The sequence below is a fragment of the Bubalus bubalis genome, chromosome 14 (genome assembly GCF_019923935.1).
Source record: "Bubalus bubalis isolate 160015118507 breed Murrah chromosome 14, NDDB_SH_1, whole genome shotgun sequence".
NCBI lineage: Eukaryota > Metazoa > Chordata > Mammalia > Artiodactyla > Bovidae > Bubalus > Bubalus bubalis.
The window spans coordinates 27,998,232-28,011,972 of NC_059170.1; the positions used below are offsets into that span (position 1 = coordinate 27,998,232).

Here is a 13,741-nt window from a genome sequence, read left to right on the forward strand (position 1 = left end):
CCAGGTCTCCCGCATTGCAAGCAGATTCTTTACCCACTGAGCCACCAAGGAAGCTCCAACAGTTCACTCCATCTTCTTTCCCCTCCTTGGCAGTGTATTTCTTAAACCAGAACTAATGTATTCTGGACACAGAGCCCTCCAAACCAAGACAAAGAACATTTGCAATATCTGAGCAAACAAAACCACTTTTCTTAAAATCTCCAAACCGAAAGGGAATGTACAGAAACATCTAGTCACTTTTCAAGCTGTACCTGTTGTTCACTTGATGAGCCCTTAAAGAAAGGTCCCCTCAGTTCAGAAATCACCCAAACCAGTCCGGCTGACCTTCCTGACAGCTCTTCTGTGAGGGAATTTCCGCCTTACCTTCTCAAGTCCTCCAATGTCTTTTTTGGCTTCTCAGGCCTCACCAGGTATTTTGATGCACGCACAGGCCCCTTCCTTGGTCCTGATCACAGCCAGGGCCCGGACCTGGAGCTTTTCCTCACCCTGGGGGGTCTATGCAGCCTGGAGCCCCTCCCTCTGTGCTTTTCAAATCCACTTGGGTCCCAAGGCTAACTCCTGAGAGGCCAAAGACTTTGCGAGGCCAGGAGGTGGGTCTGGGTTAGCGGGAAGACACCCGAAAAGTACAAGACTGATGGGCGTTCCCAGCCCGCTGTGGCTCAGGCCTCAAGCTGGATGAAGGCAGCAGAGGGTCTCCGTGCAGATCCAGAAAGCTTTCCCATGGTTTGGGAGCTGGAACGATCCTGCCTTGTTCAGACCTCAGCAGCCTCCCCCGCCCCCACCTTTTTCCCTGTAGACTTTATGTCCTCGGCCCCTTCGGCTGACCGGGGCTCCTAATGCGCTAACCGGGGCTCCAGATGCACTGTCCGAGCTAGGTGGTACCTTGGGGCAGGTGGCTGGGGCGGGCACGTGAGGGGCGCGGGTGAGGCGCTGGGGGCGCGGCGCCTTTAAGGCCCGCGTCAGGCCGAGCGAACGAGCGCAGGGGCCGGGCGGCGGGGCGGGGCCTCGGCGGGGCTGCCGCGCGGCTTCACCTGCAGTTGCGAGCGCGCGGAACAGAGGCGCGGGCGGCTGCGAGGCCGGCGGACGCACCGGCCCGAGGGAGCGCGCCGCCCGCCGGACTTGGCCTCGCTCCCGGAGCCGGGCGGCGGTCGCGGCGGCGCAGCCTGGCCGGAGGCGCCGGGCCCGCTCGAGCGGCGGCGGCGTAGATCAGAGCAGCGTGATCCGGACGGCTGCGGGGAGCCGGCTCCGGGCGCCGGGCATCGGGCGGGCGCCGGGGCGCGGCGCGGCGGGGAAGATGACCGCGGGCTCGGGCGTGCTCCTCGTGCTGCTTTCGCTCTCCGGCGCGCTCCGGGTAAGTTGCCGCCTCCCGTCCCGGCCGCCCGGAAGCCCAGGCAGCGCGGGGCCACTCCCGGAGCCGGCGGGGCTCGCACTCGCCCGGCGGGGCTCTCCCGGGCTTCCCTGGCCCGCACCGGGCGCCCCTGCCGCGCGCACCGCTGCATCCAGCCTGCTCCCGCGCTCCGCGAAGCCGCCTGCGGTAGGCAGGAGCGCAGAGCCGCCGGTGCAGCGGGGAGCGGCGGTGCGGAGCGAGGTGGGAGTATGGGTGAGCGGTGGACGCAGAGAGCTCTACCCGAATCGGGACCCGCCAGGCATCCCTCCGTCACCCCAGGTCCGCAGCCGCTGCCCCGGAGCTCGGCTCGCCGGCGCTGGGGCAGGCTGCCCGCTGGCGGAGCCGGCGCGCCCTCCATCGCCGGCTCGCCGCGCTCCTCCGGAGTTGGCGAGCCCAGTCCTGGCCGGGGCTGCGGACGAGGGGGGCTGGCGGCAGCCGGCCGGACATCAGGGTGCTGAGGACACCCGGTCTGGCCGCCCCTGCTGGGGACTGGGTGCTCGAGACGCGGCGCCGCCCCCATCCTCGTCCTCTGACCGCTGGCAGGTCCATCGATGCGGATGGGCAACGGATGTGGACCGCTGGGCACCCTCGCCCCGGACTCCCGGCCGCGCCGGCCGCAGCCAGTGTCCGGCGGGGCCCTCGCCGCTCGGAGCGGGGTCGAGGAGCCAGGGGCCAGTCAGGAGCAGGGTGAGGTGTACTGGGAGCGCGGTCCCCGCGCCCGCCTTCCTCCTGCGGAGCCCGCGATCTCTGTCCCCAGCCCAGCTCCTCGTCCGCTGGGTGCAGGGCCGAGGGGGGCGCCGCTCGGGGAAGGCAACGGGGCCGCGAGAGTTGCAGAAACCCCCTCTCGTGGCCGATCGGCCTCGCTGCTCCTCCCGGGCCGCGCTGTTGTAACCTCGGAAATAAACAAGTGCCCGAGGCCGGAGGCCGGCTCTGAGGTTCGGGGCGCTCGGGTGCATTCGACCCACGCTCGCTCGCTCGGGCGGGTGGAAACTTTCCTGGGCGAGTGGGCTTCCCCCCGTCCCCGCTCCCCGCTTTTTCCAAATAGCTCCCCGTCCTATTTGGAGCTCCCTTCCCAGGCACGGGGCCGCAGTTTGGAGCTTTACGCGAGGAGTGACCCTGCGCCCTGCTCTTCCTCCCCTCCGTGATTTTCCGTGGGGGCGCCGGGTCCAGGCCCGCGTCAGGGTGCCTGGAGCTCCGGGTCGGGGCGGCCTCCGGAGCCAAAGACTGGCGGGCGGCTGCGCGCCGAGCTGGTGGAGGCGGGCGGCGGGGAGGCGCGTTCCGCTCGGCGGCCCCGCGAAGGCGCGACTGTGGGGTGGGTGCGGGCTGCGCCCCTGCTCCTCGCGCTCCAGGGAGCCGGCGCTGTGGCGCTCCTTCTGTCGCAGGGCTGGCTTCCCCGTTGCGCACGCAGTCTCTCTCTCCATTTCCCATCCCTACGGCTGACCTCGCTGCCACTTCCCGAAGCCTGGGAGGGGCCCTTCTCCCACCCTGCCTAACGGGCGCCCAGGGTTCTAGACCTCCCACTGGGCAGGATACCCCAGAGTGCTGGGGTTGGGGGACAGGACACCCACCTTTTTTCGGTCAATTACGGGAACTCTCTAGCCTGGTTAGGCTGGAGATGGGGGCTCCAAGAGTAGGCAAGCCTCCAGGAACTGGGGGGAGAGGACCGGATGGTAGAAATCTCCCCCACCTCCCTGCAGCCTCTCTGAGAGCCAAACTCAGAGCTGAGTCTCTGAGTATCTGCTTTCACCCCTGCCCCTCTCCCTCCTCTGCGGCACCACAGGGAATAGACAGCCTGCTCCACCTCACCCAAAGCCTGAGCACTGGGGTGGGAGGGGACATGGCCCTGGCAAAGGCCTGCTCCCTTGGCCTCCCCTCCTCCGTGTCTTCATTGACTAACTCCTGGCTCTCTTGCCTGCCTATGATGAACAGTCGTTAGACCTTCCCTTCTGCCACGTGCTGGTGAGGCTCCATCAGGCCCTCCGCCCTGCCATCCCCCAGTCTGGCCTTCCTGTTGCATGCCCCTGTCGCTGGCTAACATGGTGACCACAGGGACAGACCCTGGGTTATGTCTGAGTGGAGACTCTGGTGGACCAAGGCTTGGCATAATGGAGCCCTTGAACACAGCAGGCCCTACTAAACTTGGGTTGGATGCAGTTTCTATGAACCTGTGTTTTTCCTAACCTCACTTATTTCCATTCTCAGGCCCACAATGGGGATCTTACAGCCAGGGAGACCTGCAAGGCTGGATTCTCTGAAGAAGATTACACAGCATTAATCTCCCAGAATATTCTGGAAGGAGAGAAGGTCCTCAAAGGTAAGGTGGATGTGGGAATGAATTCGCATACTGCACTCTGGACTAGGGAGACATTGCCACCTGCAGAACAAGAGGCAGGACTGGCTTTGAGCCAGGCTCTATGCGAAGCGAAGGTGGAGAGGTCAGTGGATGTGCAGATCAGTCGACCAAAATGGCCTTTTGCATCACAGGTGAATGATTCAGAGTCCCTGTCATTTTTGAGTGAGGTGAATCATTTCCTGGGCAACAAATTGGAATTCGGATCTAGTGTCACCCAAATAATGTGCAGAGAGAGACTTTCTTACCAAGTATTTTTGTGTATGAAATTCTGGATTCTTAAATTATCCCTGCTTTGCAATGCATGATAAAGCAGACGATGTTGTTGGGGATGCGGTAAATAAGCCCACAGACGTTCTGTTCACAGACGTGGCATGCGTTCTCATTACTGTCCCACTGACAACACGGAAACACACGTGCAGGAGGGAGCTGCCAGTTAGCTCCATTGTCACTGCGGGGCAACACCCACACTTGTGACGGGGAGCTCAGGGGCAGCTTCTGAGCTCCAGTGACGATAGGTCCTCCTGCATAGATCTGCTTCCCTCTCAAGACAAACTAGTTGAACTTTTTATTCACGTGGGAGGGGAAATAAATCAATTCTTTCTTCCTTGAGGTTTTAAAGTGGCACGGCGAATACCTCGACCCTGTGCCTCCCCTCCCTGCATCGGTTTTCCAGAAGCAGATTTCAGCCAGTTTCAAAGTGACAGAGGGAACGAACTTTAGCAGAAGCATCAAAGCTGAGTTCAGTATCCATGACTAAACCACACTCAGGCTGCTGACTTTGTCCCCAGTTTTCCGTTTTAGGGAATTCAGAGTTTCTGCCCACCCCCACCCCCAGCAGATCCTTTGTTGGGAGGGACTCTCACAGAGTGCGGGAATTCTTCAGATCCTCTCTGTGGGGACAGCTCGTTGACTTACAGGGTGTGCCTGGTTATATGAATCAGGATCTTATTTTGCACTCAGTCCAACTTTGCTAACTTATTTGTTGTCATCTGAGTTGACTGTCAAAATAGGGGATGTGATACTATTCCTTCTTTCATTGATTATCAAACAACAAAAAACAAAACAAAACAAAACAAAAAAACCCCAGCCTCTTGGCTGTGGGCCTAGAAGCAGGATGGGTATGCTGCAGGAGTGGGCGTCTATGGGAAGAGTTTTCAAGAGATGCTCTGTTAATTGCACGGTACATGTCATTTTAGAAAGTGTGGACCGCCTTTCAGGATCTGTGGGTTTATGAGAATCCCTATGTATGCACGGAGAAGGCCCAGAAGATTCTCCCACATGTGCATTGTACTGCAGGCAAAACAGGAGCAATTCACTGTGGTCCAGCTGTTTGAGTGTCCAGAGGCTGGCATACTTGCCACCTCCCCCATACAGAGCTAACCTTGATAAGATCCTGCAGCATCAGTTTTACTCAGGAATGTAAGAAAAATAGCCTCTGTCTCTGTAACAGCAGGTGCTACCACCTGCCATGGAAGAGAATGACACATTCTCATGCTTTTCATAATAAAATGAGAAATTTCCAGCTAGCATCATCCCTCTCTCCTGGTGGACTGCGCAGGTCCAGGCTGACTTGACCCTCTGCCCTTGACCCCTGTAGTAGGGAAGCCTTGGTTGCTGGCTGGGTGCTGGCCTGCCCCATATGCCCCAGGAGTCCATCATGGTAGGTGAACTTGGACCAGCTCATGGGCTTCATGGATACACAACTCATAGTCCAAGTACTTACCCCTGAGATGAGTGTCCCAACCCAAAAATCACAGAGCATCTCCTTTACCTGTGAGTGCCACCTCCTGTCTGTGCTCAGGGACAGAGAGGTTTTATATCTTAGAAATAATTTTACACCCATGGAGGCAAAAGCTATCACTGCATACACTCGAGTTAGGGCAGATAAAAATTTATTTACATAGAAAACTTTGCAAATGATGGGACCACAGTGAAGATGCATGTGTCGAAAATAAGTGGCACAATATTTCTGTTATCCTGGTAGAAATCACGCTAAACGGATAATGACTACTTATAATTGAGTTATTCCAGTGGAGAGAGCTTAACTTTAATTTGACAAGTGAAGCTTCACGGAGTCACCGTTTTATTCTAAATGCACCGTAAGCCGTTAACAACTACCTCGAGGCTCCTTCTCTGCCCCAGTCAGCTTACCAGCAGCCCTGAACATCCACATTCCAGAAGGAGAGATTTGTTACACAGTAATTAACTTGTTTATGATAAATGGATGGAAGAAATGTCGTGGCATTTTGCTTTATGTCTAAATGAAAAGCATTTGCATTTGAAAAATTTCATGCTAATTAGGCTTAAAATAGTTTTCCCCAATAGGGTAGCAAATACTATGGAATTGAGAACCTCTTGAATGGCGGGCTGAGTGCTCCATGGGGCACATGGGGCATCTGTTTAGCTGCTGTGTAATTCCTGGATCCACTCCACCTCATGGTTCTAGTCCGTGCCTTCTCTGGAGAGCACTCAGGGGTCATTGCAAACACTCTTACTCTGTAGATTCATCTCCAGGATTGTTCACTGATGATCACGGGTGCATGGTCGTATCTAAAATAGGATTGTTAAGCCCTTTTCCTTTGGCTTCAAGGAAGTGTTCTCCATGCCATAGTTTAGCATGGGGTAGGAGCTAAGCCGGTGTCTTTTTCTCAGCTGTGTTAATAATGAATGGTCAGCCAGGCTCGAGGCTGCAGCTGATGCACTGCCCTGCATTGCTCTCTCCTGGCGGGCAGAGTTCTGCAAAAACCCAGACCCCCTTCAAAGCCAAAGCCCCCAAGGATGGGAGGGTAAGGGGTGGCTTAGTGGGAACCCAGCACATGTGGGTCATATCTCTCTTTGCTCGTGGAGAAGAAGGCCACGTGTGAGTGAAAATGCTGTCTGCTGGGTCGGAGGAGGGGGATCTGAAAATTATCCCATGAATTCAGATAATACAGAAAGAAGAGCTTTGTTTCTGGTGGCTTCATTTAATGCAACTACCTCAGAAAAGCCTTCCCTCTCCCATATTCAGGTCAGTTCATGACCATCTTGTGCCTTTAACCATACTCTGCTTCCTTATTAGAGAATGTATATTATCTGAATTTATATTTTCTCTCTTACTTAAATTGTAAGGCTCATGAGGGCAGCAATCCTGTCACTCTGGTTTAACATTTAGAATGTTCTCAGCCAACATTAGGATAAAACCCAATTAACAGAATCTTGAATGGAGGTTAATTTTTCTCATATAACCATGAAGAGATAGGTAGTCAAGGGATAATCAGATCACTAGTACCAATCTCATGCCTAATGTTTATTCTTATCATCCTACCATCTTAGTAATAGTTTGTCAGTGTGTTGCCTCATCATTGCAAACTGGCTGCTGTGGCTCCAGGCATTGCATTTGAGTTTGTAGCAAGCAAGAAAAAGGAAGGAGCAGTAGCACCATCTGCATCTTTTCCCTGTATAAAGAAAGTACACACTTTCTCCGAACCCTTGCAGAAGTTCTCACTGGGGACAACTAGGTCATAGGCCACTCCCCGTGGATAGAGGTAGGGAGGCTGGGAAGCAGAGAACTGTGTGGTCTGACTTAGATCTATTATGCCCATCGCTTGGTACATGAGTCAGTTGCTACCTGGAGCATAATTGGGAGTCTTAGGAAGAAAGAAAGGAGAAATGTGTGCCAAGGAGGCAAGTGTCAGTGTCTGCTGCATGAGGTTTCTCTGGCCTTCCTACACCTTCCCTGAAGCACAGTGACAAGTAATGCATTGTCAAATGATTGACTCATTTGAGTACCAAGGCACACAGAGGGACGGATGGCGGAGAAGGGACCAGATGCATGCAGGAGTCTGGGATGGGTATGTAAGAACTCGCCATGATGTAACTAGTGTGGCCAGATGTACCGCTATCTTATCTTCACAAGTATGTTGAAAATAGCCTCTGCATCCTCCTCTGTGAAGATGGGTAACTCTTGCAGGGTGGAAGGCATCACAGGATGTGTGGACCAGATGCTGAGCAAGTCTGACGGTGCCCATCACCCAGTGCCATGCCTGCATTGTGGGGCGGTGGGTGTGCAACCAGCATTGTCGAATGAAGTCATGAATGAGCCAGAAAACGCTGACACTGCAATGTTTCTGAGTCCCCTCCATCAAATCAGATCAAGCAGGAGCTGCTCTGAATGTTTAAATAAACGGCACAAATGACAAACCAACTGCGTGTGCTGAGCATCACTGGCACTGCGAGTTGCCTGTCGGATACCCTTTCTCTCCCTCTTCCTCACTAACAAAACCTCTTCTCTCCTCATCCATTTGGCCCACACTGAGACCTGTTTAAAATACTCATACCTCCAGTAAACTCTTAAACCAAAGTGGCAATATGGCTTTTCTCTGGTCAGCAGAATCTACCTGTATTATTCTGTTAGATGAGATATGTGAGAAAGCTGGTTTTTTTCCTGATGAAGAGGAACAGACCTCACTGGCCATACCTTCTGCCTTTTGCCCTTAGCTTTTTCTCCCGCCTGGAATATGGACATAATGTCTAGGGCAGAGCAGACATCTTGTGACTATGAGGATGGTGGAGTAGGAGCCGGATCTTAGGTGGCATCCTTGAACACTTGCAGACCTCTGGACTCATTGTGCCCTGAGAGATGAGAAAAATGAGTGAGATGCCACAGTTGAGGCTTGTGGCATGCAGCCAAATGCATTCCCTGCTTCAGGGAGAACAAAAGAGCTATGCATGCTAGCAAGGGCCTGTCTTTCACTCTGGAAGCTCATAGCTTGTTTCATACTCTGCCTTGAGCCTCTGCTCATTCTGTGTTCCCTGGGCCTTGTCCTTACTCCTGCTCTAGTAGCCCTTCATTCCTTTCTGTCCGATACCCTTTCTCTCCCTCTTCCTCACTAACAAAACCTCTTCTCTCCTAGTTAGTATCCAGACCCAGCACAGTGGATTGCAGAGAGCATGTCTGGGAAGTCAGTAAATATTTTACAGGTGACGTCAAGAATCACAACTTCAAACTCTCTCTTTGGCCAGGATATGACTGAATCATTATATATATTAACCTAGGGCTGTCTATCTGATCTGCCCATCACAGAATGTGAACTCTCTCCTGACTCTCTTAGCCACCATCTTTCAGGAAGCCAGGAGATTATGCCCTGGGAATCTTGGTCTCAACAAAGATGTAGAGAGAGTGGAGGTGAAACAGGACTGAACCCCGGTGGCTGGCCTCCCCTGGCTTGTGGCCAAGACATTCCTTGCTCTTGAAGCCAGAGGAGGCTTCTCTGAGCACCCAGCCCTCACTGCCTTCTGTCAGCAATGCCTCTGGGGCCCCTGAGAACGACTTCCAGAGCCTGTGGTGGAGATGCTCAGGCTGTCTTTGGGGCCGGCCTTACCTTTTCAAGGGCCCAGTTTTTAGGGTTTCTTAGCAGCCTTTCCCTGCTGTGATTCTGCCTGGTCACAGAGTTAAGGGATTTAGAAGGGGAAGTTTAGAAAGTGGCTTCTGTCAGATAAGAGGGGAGACCAGCATAGTGATAAAGCATGGAAAGTCTGCTTTATGCACTGCCCACAGGCCAGAGCTCGTGCAGATGGAGGGCCCTGATAGCCGTGTTTAAATCCAGAAGGAGGCCAAGGTCTGCGGCCCCCGGCCCTTGGCTGCCACACCGCATGCAGGCCTAGCTCTGCTTCCATTGCTCCCCATGCAGCCTGGAGGGAGGTGTCCATGCCTGGCCTTCCACTCTAGATCCAGAAGGCCATAGATCAAGAGCATCCCGCCCCTCTTGTCCCTGCCCCTCTCACCCCACCCTCTCACCCCTGCCCTTCTCCTGTCACCCCCCATTAAATAAAAATCTTCATTGCAGAGATGCCCACACCAGTCAGACGTGAGGATGAGTGCCTCAGCCACACTGCAGTTTAAAGATTAAGAGTTTGCATTTCAGAAATATGTATTTTAATGGAGTTTTAAGATGAGGGAATGTGAACCTTTATGTAATTATAATCCTGAGTCCCAGCTAGATCTGTGACTGGGTGACTCTGCAAATGTCTTGTGGAATTCTCACAAAAGCCTGTCGGGGAGGTGGAGTTATTCCCATTGTATGGATCAGAAATTGAAAATCGGAGGTTTAGAGATTGCCGCAAAGGCATGCAACTTGTCTGTCTTCCCTCTTTGTCCAGGCCCACACCCACTCTCAGCTCATTTACATCTCCCTCTGTTGTGAATGGGTTGGTTTCTGGAGCATTTGAGTTACAGGCAGACAAGAGAACACCCCAGATGTTCCGGGCACCATCGTAAAATCAGCAATTATCAGGCATTCAGACGTGCTAATTGTTTCTCATCTTGGACGTTTGGAACAGAGGCCTGGTACACCCAGAAGTGCTTGATTGTGGCTGCTGATGTGTGAGGGTCCATCCGAAGTGGGTCCAAACTCAGTGGGCACCGTGGGCTCGCACAGCTGGCCCTGGGATTAGAAGAGCCAGGGTTCTGCAATGCCAGCAGGAGCTTTTGATTCCAGGCATGTGGCAAACAGTCCCTGAGCTGCACTGTCATTCGGCTTCCAGACTCTGCCCGCGTCCAGGACACAGCAGAGAGCCGCAAGGAGCCAGGAGCTGAGCTGAGGCTCGGGACTGGCTTCATAAACCACTCTTGCTGCTTCTCAGAGCCTGGGAGACATAGATGGGCCTCCTGAGAAGAGCTGAGGACTCTGGTCTGAAGGAGCCGTCCACCTGCCACAGCTGATCTCCCTACACCATCTCCTGGGGGTTGTGCCCTCCATCTGTAGGTGGCCCTTTTTGCCTAGGTCTGGGGTTCTGGGTGTTTGCTGCTGCTGCTGCTGCTAAGTTGCTTCAGTCGTGTCCGACTCTCTGCGACCCCACAGACGGCTGGGTGTTTGCAGGGGGCTCCAATTCCAGTTTCCTCCCTCCCTCCCTACCTACCTTCTTCTTTCTTTCCTTCTCTTCTTTGGAGCATGGTTAAGTAGATGCCAGAACTAACCACAAACTGTGAGCAAGCGAGGAAACCAGCACTCATCTTTTCAGAGAATGTTTCTGTTATTCTGACTGTCTGAAGGAGCAATTCTTACTCTGAGTGAATTCCGCTATACAAAATAACCATAAGCTGCGTGACTTTCTTTCCATCAAGGCTGGTAAATTTCTCCCCAGTGTGCTCTTGTAAAACCTCTTGGCACTTCCTTTTTCTTTTCATCTTCAGAGGGAGCTGTGCTATATTATAAGATGGGCTGGTAAAGAGTCTGCTTTTTATTTAAAGACTGGTAATTTGGGTAACTTATTGCCCAGATTCTAGGCTGCCCTCTCCTGGTGGCTTCCAGTCCTGTCTTAGTCCACCCACCCCTGTTTTTAAACAAAAGAGAACAAAACAGAACAAAAACCTACTTCTCTTTGACTAGTGTATGCTTGGAGAAGGAAATGGCAACCCACTCCAGCGTTCTTGCCTGGAGAATCCCAGGGACAGGGGAGCCTGATGTGCTGCTGTCTATGGGGTCGCACAGAGTCAGACACGACTGAAGTGACTTAGCAACAGCAGTGTATGCTACCAAAGGCCCTTTCCCCTCCAGCCTCCATCAGGGCTGATGTTTATTGAGGACTTACCCTGTGCTGATGTGGACTCATATTTCATACCATAGAGACACCTGTGGGCTCTGCCAGAGGCCACACCCCAGATCACCAGGTCTGTCTGGTCCACATGACTTTCCACTCCCATGATGCTTTCCGCAGGGAGAAATTTGCTTAGTTTGTGGATTGTAATCGTTTCTTAGTGTGGTACAAAAATGTAGCAGCTTAAAAGACGCAAATTTATCAGCTTGCTCTTCTGGACATAAGACTTCAACACGGGTCCCCTGGGCTAACATCCGGTGTGGGCAGATCCCCCTGGAGGCTCCGGGGAGGAGGGTGGGGAGGAATCCATTTCCTGCCTTCTTAGCTTCCAGAGGCCCCCCTGCTTTCCCTGGCTCACAGCCCCTTCTCCTCCTCCATACCAGCACCTGGCCAGCACGGACACCCGAACAGCTCCCCACACCTCTTCCTCCCCCATCACATCACCTTTCCTGACTACTGCATCTTCTGCTCACAAGGCCCCTGAGACAACCTTGGCCCCCACCCCCCAGATAGTCCAGCATCGCCTCCCATCTCAGGTGCTGAACTTGACCACATCTGCAGAGGCCCTTTTGCCGTGAAACTGACAAACTTGCAGGTCCTTGTGCTGAGGACATGCTGAGTCTCCAGCATCGTGCATATTCTTCACTAAGCTCCTGTGGACCCTCGGTCATTCTCAGGGAGTAAACTGAAGCCCTGGGCGATTCAGTGACCCAGCATAAGTCCTGGGTTAGGGAGGCTGTTTGCACACAAAGCTGCAGCCCTGAGCCCTGGCCTATGTGGCCTTCCTCCCATCCTGCCTCGTCCAGAAGCTCCTGCCTGCAATACCCAATACCCATATCTGTAACTAGGACCCTGGCTGGCAGCTTCTTCCTGGGTCCTGAGATGGAGATTGGCCACTTTGGAGACTGAAAGGGGAAACGGTGACTGCAGAGCCCGCAGCAGCTTCTGATCTGGTACTTTCACTGCGCCTCGTTCGGCTTCAGTGTGTTTTCTTGCTGACAGCGTATGGGGATTTAGGAAGGATTAAGGTAAGCCTTCAGTGACAGATAAATACATGCAGGGCGGGAGATGGCCACCCCCTGCCTTGCTGATAGGAGGAGGGTCCCCCTGGACGAGGGAGCTCACCTGCCCAGGGAATGGCTTCAGGAGAAGCTGCAGGCTCTCCTGGCCTGGGACAGGTGCGCTTTCCATTTGGAACAGTTTAGTTCCAGCTCCCAGGATGGGCGTACAGACCCCATGTCCATCCAGGAAGGAGACCTCTCTCTCTGGTCTTTGAGCCAGATGGAAAGGAAGTCTCACAGAGCAGACCACGTTCCCCCTTCAGGTGTATGCACCCAAATTTGTGCGGCTGACTTGGAGAAATGAAGGAGTCTCATTGGGTTTTGCTGCCCAAATGTGAGTTTGAACACTGTTGATCTGCCTGAATCAACAAACACAATTTGATCTGCCTGGAAAACTGAGAGGGTCCCTTGGTGTGCACTTGTGCTAAGCCCAGGACAGGAGCGGGTGGGGAGTGCAAGCTGAGCCCACCAACAGGGTAGGGGTGTTCCTGGGAGAGGAGTGAAATTCATAGTGGGAGCAGAGGGGAGCATCCTTCTCTGGGCCTCTTGTTTCCTGACCTGCAGTGAGGCAGGAACTGCCTGCCTGGGCGACATGGTTAAAACCCCACAGGCTGCTGGGTCCCCTCTCACACCTACTACAGCTGCTTGGACAGTGATGCAAAAGATACACCAACCCAGACCTGTGAGCTTGACGGTGTTTGGAGAGAGGGTCTTTGCCGGTTCAACTAAACTAGGGATCTCAAGATGGGATCATCCTGGATTATCCTGGGCCCCACATCAATGACAGGTGTCTTTTTAAGAGACAGAAGAGGAGATGTAGACACTTGGGAGAAGCCATGTGACGATGGAGGCAGAGGGATGTGGCCACAAGCCAAGGATACCTGGGAGACCAGAAGAGGGAAGAGGTAGGACAGACCCTCCCCTGGACCCTGTGGAGTGGGTGAAGCCCTGCGACCTGGATTGCAGACATCTGGCCTCCAGAATGTCAAGAGAATAAGTTTTTTATTATTATTTTAAGTCTGTGGCCACTTGTTATAGCAGCCCCAGGGAACTTACACATGCTAAGTCACTTCATTTATATCCAACTCTTTGCAACCTAATGGACCCCAGGTCCGACTCTTTGCAACCCCTAGGAGTGGGCTTGTCTTGCCCTCCTCCAGGGGATCTGCCTGACCCAGGGATCAAACCCACGTCTTTCATGCCTCCTGCATTGGCAGGAGAGTTCTTTACCACTATCGCCACCTGGGAGGCACTGAATCAGAAATCTTGGGGCTGTGGCCTGGGATTCTGCCTGCTTAATTCATCTCCCAGGGAAGTTGATGTTCCTTAAAGCCCAAGGGCTTCTGGTCTAGAGGATTTTTAGCT

The 13,741-nt window shown here is 53.7% G+C and overlaps 1 protein-coding gene across 6 annotated transcripts in view; it reads left to right on the forward strand.

Annotated features, from left to right (window-relative positions):
- The first annotated feature begins 1,030 nt into the window (after nucleotides 1–1,030).
- The window catches only part of CDH4 (cadherin 4), a 480,504-nt gene continuing 467,793 nt past the window's right edge, over nucleotides 1,031–13,741 (forward strand). For 2 of the 6 annotated variants that reach the window (XM_025263793.3, XM_044927835.2), the window contains exons 1-2: nucleotides 1,031–1,351; nucleotides 3,590–3,701. In XM_025263793.3, the coding sequence (XP_025119578.1) occupies nucleotides 1,295–1,351; nucleotides 3,590–3,701 (169 nt within the window). In that variant the 5' untranslated portion in view covers nucleotides 1,031–1,294. The other 4 variants (XM_044927838.2, XM_044927839.2, XM_044927836.2 and 1 more) reach the window with 4 other exon arrangements.